The sequence below is a fragment of the Grus americana genome, chromosome 34 (genome assembly GCF_028858705.1).
Source record: "Grus americana isolate bGruAme1 chromosome 34, bGruAme1.mat, whole genome shotgun sequence".
NCBI lineage: Eukaryota > Metazoa > Chordata > Aves > Gruiformes > Gruidae > Grus > Grus americana.
In genome coordinates this window covers 387,821-397,349 of record NC_072885.1, presented here as the reverse complement: position 1 = coordinate 397,349, position 9,529 = coordinate 387,821, and the positions used below count along the sequence as shown (strand labels likewise).

General features: G+C 64.7%; 1 protein-coding gene across 2 annotated transcripts; it reads right to left on the bottom strand.

The window, feature by feature from the left end:
- Nucleotides 1-1,787: 1,787 nt before the first annotated feature.
- FOSB (FosB proto-oncogene, AP-1 transcription factor subunit) lies at nt 1,788-9,096 on the bottom strand. Of its 2 annotated transcripts, XM_054808227.1 has the most exons (5): nt 7,769-9,096; nt 5,628-5,924; nt 5,399-5,506; nt 3,839-3,997; nt 1,788-3,669 (listed from the first exon to the last, which is right to left on the bottom strand). In XM_054808227.1, exons 1-5 carry the CDS (start codon nt 7,895-7,897, stop codon nt 3,604-3,606), a joined length of 759 nt encoding a protein of 252 aa, XP_054664202.1. In that variant the 5' UTR covers nt 7,898-9,096; the 3' UTR covers nt 1,788-3,603. The 2 variants fall into 2 exon arrangements, with proteins under 2 accessions (XP_054664202.1, XP_054664201.1); XM_054808226.1 differs by having other exon boundaries at nt 1,788-3,997.
- Between the last annotated feature and the right edge of the window lie 433 nt (nt 9,097-9,529).

The window sequence follows — 9,529 nt, the reverse complement described above, 5'->3', positions numbered from 1 at the left end:
GTGTCCTGGCGTGTCCTGGCGTGTCCTGGCGTGTCCCGTGTGCCAGCGCCGGCGTGAATCACCGGGCGCCTGACGTCAAGGCCTGGGGGGGAGGAAGGAAACTGCCCCCTGGCAGCGAGGCCGGGGGGGTCCAGGGGGACCCCCCCAACCCGGCAGGGCCAGCCCAGCCCCCCCACAGCACCCGACTGGGCAGGGACCTCCCAAACTGGGAAAGGACCCCCCCCAAACTGCTTAAGGACCCCCAAAATTGGATGAGAACCCCCCCCCCAAACTGGGAAAGGACCCCCTTGGACTGGGCAAGGACCCCCCCCCCAAACTGGGCAAACACCCCCCCCCCAAACTGGACAGGGACCCCCCAAACTGGTTCAGGATCCCCCAGAGTGGTTAAGGACTCCCCAAACAGCACCCCCCCCCAACCTGACCCCCCCCAACCTGACCCCCCCCAAACTGACCCCCCAACCTGACCCCCCCAAACTGACCCCCCCAAACAGCACCCCCCCAACTGACCCCCCAACCTGACCCCCCCAAACTGACACCCCCCAACTGACCCCCCCCAACCTGACACCCCCCCCAAACTGACCCCCCCCAAACTGACCCCCCCCAAACTGACCCCCCCAAACAGCACCCCCCCCAACCTGACCCCCCCAACCTGACCCCCCAAACTGACCCTCCCCAACTGACCCCCCCCAACCTGACCCCCCCAAACAGCACCCCCCCAACCTGACCCCCCCAACTGACCCCCCCCAACCTGACCCCCCCAAACAGCACCCCCCCAACCTGACCCCCCCAACTGACCCCCCCCAACCTGACCCCCCCAAACAGCACCCCCCCAACCTGACCCCCCCAACCTGACCCCCCCCACCCAGCACAGCCCCCCCCTTGGTTCTGGCGCCCCCTGGTGGCCACCCGCGGGGGTGCAGGAGTGGGGGCGGGGCTTGAACAGTGGGGGCGGGGCTTGAGAGGGTGTGGTCCTTGTATAGCCGGGGAGGGGGGAATGCCCGCCCATCTTTATCATTGATTGGCAGGCAGGTGGGCCAATGGGGAGACATCCCCCACAGGATCCATGTCCCCAAGGATGTGTGACCCATAGCTCCACGTCCCCAAGGATGTGTGACCCATAGTTCCATGTCCCCATGGCCCCATGTCCCCAAGGATGTGTGACCTATGGCCCCATGGATGTGTGACCCATAGCTCCATGTCTCCATGGGTGTGTGACCCACAGGCCCTGTGTCCCCATAGCTCCATGTCTCCATGGATGTGTGACCCATAGCTCCATGTCCCCATGGCCCCAAGGATGTGTGACCCATAGCTCCATGTCTCCATGGGTGTGTAACCCATAGCTCCATGTCCCCATGGGTGTGTGACCTATAGCTCCATGGCCCCATGGCCCCAAGGGTGCGTAACCCATAGCTCCATGTCTCCATGGGTGTGTGACCCATGGCCCCATGAGTGTGTGACCCACAGGCCCTGTGTCCCCATGGCTCCATGTCCCCAAGGATGTGTGACCCATGTCCCCAAGGACACGTGGCCCATGGGCTCCATGCCCCCAACCCACAAGGATCTCCCACCCAAGGGCTTCCTGGGGCACAAGCTCCACCATCTCCACAGCTTCATCGCCTCTTTGTCCCCAAGGACCCCATGACCCGCTGAATCTCCTCAACCCCAGAAGATTCCCCCCCGCCACCACCCCTTTCCTCCACACGAAACCCTTGGTGGCCACGGGCACGCTGTTGGGTTGCCGCCCTTCTGGCAAGAAAGAAGAGACACAGGGAGGGGTGGGGGCCGATCCGAAGCTGCTTTATTGGCCACGTTGGGATGGGTCGAGCGCGGACACAGGGGCCAAGCCGACCCCGGAACAGTCACAAATACAGCACAGGCAATAATAATAATTAATAATAATAAAAAATTAAACATCTCCTGGGGGTTGGTGGCCCCGCACAACAAAAATATATATATATATAATATATAGAGAGAGGACAGAGTCAACGCTGGCGAAGCTTGGTCACGAGAGAGGGACGGCGCGGGGTTGGGGACGCCGGAGCCACCGGCGGGACCCGTGCAGGGAGGGTGGACGGGGCAGAGCAGTTCACAGTTGGGTGGGGGAACGAGCGGGACGGGAGCCCACCCAACGTCGTGGGTGCTGGAGCGGTCACCTGGAGGCCCAGCATCAGCAGTGGGGCTTGGACCCACCAAAGGGGATGGGGACGCAGAGCGTGGGCACGGCGCACGGACACCCCACTCCCCAGGGGGATGGAGATTTGGCAGGGGCACCTCCAGGGTGATGGAGATGCTGCAAGGACCCCCACGGGATGGTGCAGATGTGGCACAGACACCTCTAAGGTCATGAAGGTGCCACAGGGACTCTCCAAGGGAGGTGGAGACACCTCTAGGGTGAAGGAGATGCCGCGTGGACACCCCTTCCGGGGATGATGGAGATGACAGACACACCTCCAGCATAACAGAAATGACACAGGGACCTTCCCAGGGTGAGGGAGATACAGCATGGACATCTCCAGAGTGATGGAGATGGCACAGGGACCCCTCCCAGGACAACAGATCAGGCACAGACACCTCTAAGGTGTCATAGATGCCACAGGGACCTTCCCAGGGTGATTGAGATCAGGCATGGACATCTCTGAAGTGAAGGAGATGCTGCATGAATCCCCATGGGACGATGGGGATCAGGGACAGACACCTCTATAGGTGATGGAGACACCACAGGGACATTCCCAGGGTGGTGGAAATCAGGCATGGACATCTCCGAAGGGATGGAGATGCTGCATGAACCCCCATGAGATGATGGGGATTGGGCACAGACACCTCTAAGGTGGTGGAGACAACAAAGGGACCTTCCCAGGTGGGCGGAGGTTGAGCAGGAGCATCTCCAAAGCAATGGAGATGCTGTGTAAAGCCCCATGGGATGACAGGGATTGGGGACAGACACCTCTAAGGTGGTGGAGACACCACAGGAACCTTGCCTGGGTGGTGGAAATTGGGCAGGAACATCTCCAGAGGGATGGAGATGCTGCGTGAACCCCCGTGAGATGATGGGGATTGGGGACAGACACCTCTAAGGTGATGGAGACACCACAGGGACTTTCCCAGGGTGGTGGAAATCAGGCATGGACATCTCCAAAGGGATGGAGATGTTGCATGAACCCCCGTGAGATGATGGGGATTGGGGACAGACACCTCTAAGGTGATGGAGACACCACAGGGACTTTCCCAGGGTGGTGGAAATTGGGCGGGAACATCTCCAAAAGGATGGAGATGCTGCGTGAACCCCCATGAGATGATGGGGATTGGGGACAGACACCTCTAAAGCATCTGGGATGCCGCAGGAACAATGGACACACATCACGGACACCTCCAACATCGCTGACGCCCCACATCCAGGCGCCTCAAGCTGCCCTTCTACCTCAACACCCCAACCTTTGGGCCAACTGATCAAAAAAAAAAAAAAAAAAAGGTGGTGGGAGGGGGGGAAAAAAGCCAAAAAACACCCAAAAAAGCCACCACCTGGGGAGGGAGGAGGTGCCCGTGCGTGACGGGAGTGGGGACCCACCACCCGCCCCGTTCACAACGCGAGGAGCGAGGGAGAATTCAAGGAGTCCGAGGACTGGTCGCTGCTGCTGCTCCGCTGATGCGAGGCTCCGCAGGTGGCTCCCTCTGGGTGGGTGAACACAAACGAAGACGTATAGGATGGGTTAGGTGGCCCTGAGGACACCCCGGGCGCGAAGCAGCAGCTGGGGAAGGGGCCCTGGGCGCTCGGCTGGAACGGACCCGGGGGGAGGAAGGTGACGGTCCCCGCCGACTCTTCCTTGCCCAGGGTGCTCACCTCGGCGGGGCCGGCACCCAAGGAGCCGACGTCCTCGAAGGGGAGCTTGCAGGCGGGGGCGTGGGCCACCAGGACAAACTCCAGACGTTCCTTCTCCTTCTGCAGCTCGGCGATCTCCGACTCCAGCTCGGCTTTCTCCTCCTCCAACTGGTCCGTCTCCTGGGGGGGGGGGGCAGCGGGGTGGCGTGAGACGGATGCCGCTGTCGTCGTCCCCCACCCTGACCCCGGGGACGTCACCCACCCATGGCCTCCAGGATGGGGTCCTTCCTCCCTCCAGCATCCCTGGGTGCCCATCTGTCCCCATCTGATGTCCCCTGCTCCTGGGGATGACATTGTCCCCCTCCACCATCCCTAGGTCTCCATCTGTCCCCTGCTCCTGGGGACGGCATTGTCCCCCTCCACCATCCCTAGGTCCCCCTCCCATGTCCCCTGCTCCTGGGGATGGCATTGTCCCCCTCCACCATCCCTAGGTCTCCGTCTGTCCCCTGCTCCTGGGGATGACATTGTCCCTCTCCACCATCCCTTGGTTCCCCTTGTCCCCTGCTCCTGGGGATGACATTGTCCCCCTCCACCATCCCTAGGTTCCCCTTGTCCCCTGCTCCTGGGGACAGCATCGTCCCCCTCCACCATCCCTAGGTCTCCATCTGTCCCCTGCTCCTGGGGACAGCATTGTCCCTCTCCACCATCCCTAGGTCTCCATCTGATGTCCCCTGCTCCTGGGGACAGCATCATCCCCCTCCACCATCCCTAGGTCTCCATCTGTCCCCTGCTCCTGGGGATGGCATTGTCCCCCTCCACCATCCCTTGGTTCCCCATGTCCCCTGCTCCTGGGGACAGCATCCTCCTCCTCCAGCATCCTTGTGTCCTCCTCCCATGTCCCTCACTCCTGGGGACAGCAATGTCCCCCTCCAGTGTCCCTCTACCGCCTTGCCCTCCATGTCTCCAGCTCCCAAGGAGATCATTGTCCCCTGCCAGTGTCCCTTGGTCCTGGGGACACTGTCATCCCCATCCAACACCCCCAGCTCCCAAGGACGTGCACCCGTAGGCATCATCCATCCCCTCCAGCACAGCCAGATCCTGGGGACATTGTCCCCCTCCAACATCCCTTGGTCCTGGGGCCACCACTGTCCCCATTTGATGTCCCCAGCTCCCTGGAATCGGGGTCTTCAGGCATCAACCCATCCTCCTGTGATGTCCCCAGCTCTGAGGCCATCATCATCATCCCCTCCCAATGTCCCTTGGTCTTCGGGTCACCACTGTCCCCATGTGATGTCCCCAGCTCTGAGGCCATCATCATCATCATCCCTTCCCAATGTCCCTTGGTCCTGGGGCCACCACTTTCCCCAGCTCTGAGGCCATCATCATCATCCCTTCCAAACATCTCTCAGTCCTGGTGCCACCACCGTCCCCAAACGTTCCTGGTGACCTGCCCCCACAGACCACGACCGTTGGGGACACGGCCACCCCTCCACCACCCCATAGACCCCCCCCCATCACCCCACCCAGCCGTGGTGACATCACCACCCACCCACCCCCCTCGGTGCGTCCCCGAGCTCTCACCGCCTGCAGCCGATCCGTCAGCTCCCGGCGCCGGTTACGGCACTTGGCCGCTGCCAACTTGTTCCTCTCCCGCCGCACCCGGCGCTTCTCCTCCTCCTCCGGCGTCAGCTACCGAAAGGCACGGCACCGTCAACCAGCCGTCCCCCACGGTCCCACCACCCTTTGGGTGCCCACCCCACCCCACAGGACCGGGGACCCCCCCCCCCGACACACACACACACTCACTCACCGTCTCCTCGCGGCTACGCCGGGGTCGTGCGCGGGTGGGACGCGGCGGTGGCGGCGGTGCCGGCGCGGTGGCGAAGGCGCCCATGCCCGGCGTGGAGTAACTGGGTCCCGGGAGGTCGTAGGGATCGACGGGGGCGGCGTGCGGGGGGTGCGCCATGGGTGCCCCCCCGGGGGGCTGCGACTGGGCCACCGAGGAGATGAGGGTGGGCTGCACCAGCCACTGCAGGTCCTGGCTGGTGGTGATGGCCGTCACCGTGGGCACGAAGGAGCCGGGCATGTCCCCCAGGCCGCTGCACTCCTGCGGGGACACGAGGACGGGGGGGGACACACACGGGGAGGGGGGGTCAGAGCGGCACGGGGGCACCCAGGGGCGGTGGGGGGCACCGCTGCCCACGCACCCTGCGCTGAGGTCTGGCGCCGACGCGCAAGAGGTCCTCGTGCGCCTGGTGCCGACGTGCAAGAGCTCCCTGACGCTGATTCACAACATCCTTGTGCCTCCGGCACCAACGTGCAAGAGGTCACTGGTGCCAATTCACAACATCCTTGTGCCCCCAGCACCAACGTGCAAGAGGTCACTGGTGCCAATTCACAACATCCTTGTGCCCCCAGCACCAATGTGCAAGAGGTCACTGGTGCCAATTCACAACATCCTTGTGCCCCCGGCACCAACGTGCGAGAGCTCCCTGACACCGATTCACAACATCCTTGTGCCCCCAGCACCAACGTGCAAGAGGTCACTGGTGTCAATTCACAACATCCTTGTGCCCCCGGCACCAACGTGCAAGAGGTCACTGGTGTCAATTCACAACATCCTTGTGCCCCCGGCACCAACGTGCGAGAGCTCCCTGACACCGATTCACAACATCCTTGTACCCCCGGCACCAACGTGCAAGAGCTCCCTGACACCTATTCACAACATCCTTGTGCCCCCGGCACCAACGTGCAAGAGCTCCCTGGCGCCGATTCACAACATCCTTGTGCCCTGGCACTAATGCACAACACCTTCAGGTCCCTGGCACCAACGTGCAACACTAGTGCCCCGGCACCAACGCACAATGCCCTCATGCCCCGGCACTGATGTGCAAGAGCTCCCTGGCACTGATGCACAGCATCCTTGCGCCCCTGGCACCAACGTGCAAGAGACCCCCAGCACCAACACACGACACACTCGTGCCCTTGGCACCCACATGCAAGGCTCCCTGTCCCCTTGGCACCCACGTGCGAGTGCCCCCCCCAGCACTGATACACGAGACCCTTGTGCCCTGTTGCACGAGGCCCCCAGCACTTGTGCACCAATGTGCAAACGGCCCCAGCCCACGAGTGACCCAGCTCCTGGTGCCCCCCCCCCCGGGGACACTCCTTCTGCCTCCAGCTGTTTGCAGCTGGCAGTGCCCCCCCCTTGCACGCTGGCAGGGCACACGGACCCCCCCAAATCCCCCCGGGGACCCAAATCTCGCGTGGAACTGAGTGGGGGTGGGCACACTGAACCCCCCCCCCGTTTCCCAATTGACCGGGAAGGTTTGCACTGGGACAAGTATACATTCCCCCCCCGCCACGGCTGCACCAGGACGTGCATGGGGGGGTGTGTGCATGTATCACCCCCCCCAATTTCCACGGGTGGGGGGACTTGAACCGCCCACAAACCGGCTGCGGGGGGGGGAGAGGGGACACGCACTCAGCACCCCCGGTTACACCGCGAGGAGGAGGGGGGAGGATTACGCGCTGCCCCCCCCCCCGCTTGCACCGGGCCCGGTTGCGTGGGGGAAGCACTAAACCACGCGTGAACCGAGCCCCCCCGCACCGGCAGAGGGGGAGATGTCAATCACCAGCGCGGGGGGGCGTGGCCAAACAATCAATCAGCGCGGGGAGGCGTGGCCTAGCGCCCGAGGGGGCGTGGCCAATCAATCAGCGCGGGGAGGCGTGGCCTAGCGCCCGAGGGGGCGTGGCCTCCCGTTCCTTAGCAACAAGGCGGAGGGTGTGGGGGGGGGAGGGGACGGGCGTCCGCCGCGTTCCAAAATAAACCCGCGCGCGCCGTACGTGCGCCGCGTCATCACGGAGGGTTCCAACGCGTCACGCGTTTACGCACGACCCCGCCCCCTCGGTGCCCGCCGCCGCCGCCTCCTCCCCCGGGCCGGGACTCACCTGCGCGGCCGCCGCCGCCGCCGCGGGGCTCCCGAAGGAATCGACCGAGGAAAGGTACTGGGATTCGGCCGAGGGAGAGGAGCTGCAGCGGGAACCCGAGTCGTAATCACCGGGGAAACCTTGGTACATGGCCCCGGGGGCGCGGGGGCCGCCCCGCCACGCCAAGGCTGCGGGTCAGGCTACCGGCATCCCGGGTTAACCGAGAGCACGGACAACCCCCCCCGCCCCGCTCCCCCTCCGGCGCTTCTCTCTGCTCCTCCCGCCGGTTTAGGGTGACGGTGTTGGCGGGGGGGGGGGGCGGGCCGGTGCGTGTGTCTCTCCGGTGGGAAGTGCCGGTGCGTTCGTCCCAGGCTCCGGTTTGCCGGTGCAAAGTGCCGGTGCGCCGCTACGAGTCCCGGTGTACGCGTCCCAGGCTCCGGTTGGCAGCTACAAAGTCCCGGTGCGCTGCTACAAGCTCCGGTGCATCCGTTCCCAGGCTCCGGTGCGCCTCTACAAGCCCCGGTTCGCCAGTACAGAGTCCCCGTGCAGCCGTCCCAGGCTCCGATTCGCCGCTACAAAGCCCCGGTGCAGCGCTCCAAACCCCGGTGCATCCGTTCCCAGGCTCCGGTTCTCCGGTACAAAGCCCCGGTGCGCCTCTACAAACCCCGGTGCGTCCGTTCCCAGGCTCCGCTTCGCTGGTACAAAGTCCCGGTTACGCCGTTATAAGCCCCGGTACATCCGTTCCCCAGGCTCCGGTTCAGTCCGGTGCAAAGTCCCGGTTGGCCGCTATAAGCTCCGGTAAATCCCTTTCCCAGGCTCCGGTTTCCAGCCGCTACAAGCCCCGGTACATCCGTTCAACGTCCCTGCTCCGCCGGTGCCAAAGTGCCGGTAAACGCTCCCGCCGCTTCCCCCGGTCTCCGCTTTTTATGAATGAACCGCTCACCGCCGCGCCGCCGCTTTATACGGCGGCGCTCCGCCCCCTGCGCTGACGTCACGCCCGCCGCCGCCGCTGCTCCGAGCCCCCCGGGACCCCCCGGACCCCGCAGTCCCCGTCGCCGCCGTTACCGCTGCCGTTCTGCGGCCCCGGGAGCCGTCGCCGCCGTTAAGAGGCTCCGCGGCGGGCGGGGAACGGGGGGGATCCCTCGCTCCGCCCCTCCGGAGTTCCTGTGACGCAATTAGCCATATATGGGCTTGTCTCAGAGTGTTTGTTTGGTATCCTAGCAATGACGTCACAGGGAATCCCTTCGCCGCCGCCGCCGCCGCCGCCGAAACACGTATTAATAGAAACGGGCGCCGCGGTTCTAGAAACGGCCTGAACCGTCCGGGGCGACGGCCCCGCACCCCCGGTAACCCCCCCCAACCCCGGGACCCCCCCCCCCACGCGAGACCCCCTCCCCACCCGGTGCCCCCCCCCCCCCCGGGTGAGCCCCGGTACCCCCTTTCCCCCCGGTAACCCGCCCCCGGTGCTCCTTCCCCCCCCCCCCCCGGTAACCCCTCCGGTAACCTCTCCCCTCCCGGTGACCCCTCCCCACGCGGTGACCCCTCCCGGTAAACCCCCCCCCCGCCCCAGCACGTCCTGGGGTGGGGGTGTCCCGGTAGTGGGGGGTGGGGGGATGACACCGGACTGCAGGACCCCGGTACCGGAGCACCGGGACGTTACCGGGACCGAGCAGTGAGTCACGGCGGAGGAGGGGGGTGTGAAGGGTGGCGGTCCCGGGGCACCGGGAATTTTCCCCGGGAATGTTACCGGTACCAGAGTGCAGAACTCCGGGGGGGGGGGGG

Coding starts and splice junctions, on each gene's coding strand:
- FOSB (XM_054808226.1), bottom strand. CDS start 7,897: ATGTACCAAGGTTTCCCCGGTGATTACGACTCGGGTTCCCGCTGCAGC. Junction 5,507..5,627: donor GGCGTAGCCGCGAGGAGACG/GTGAGTGAGTGT, acceptor GCCTTTCGGTAG/CTGACGCCGGAGGAGGAGGA. Junction 3,998..5,398: donor TGACGGATCGGCTGCAGGCG/GTGAGAGCTCGG, acceptor CCCCCCCCCCAG/GAGACGGACCAGTTGGAGGA.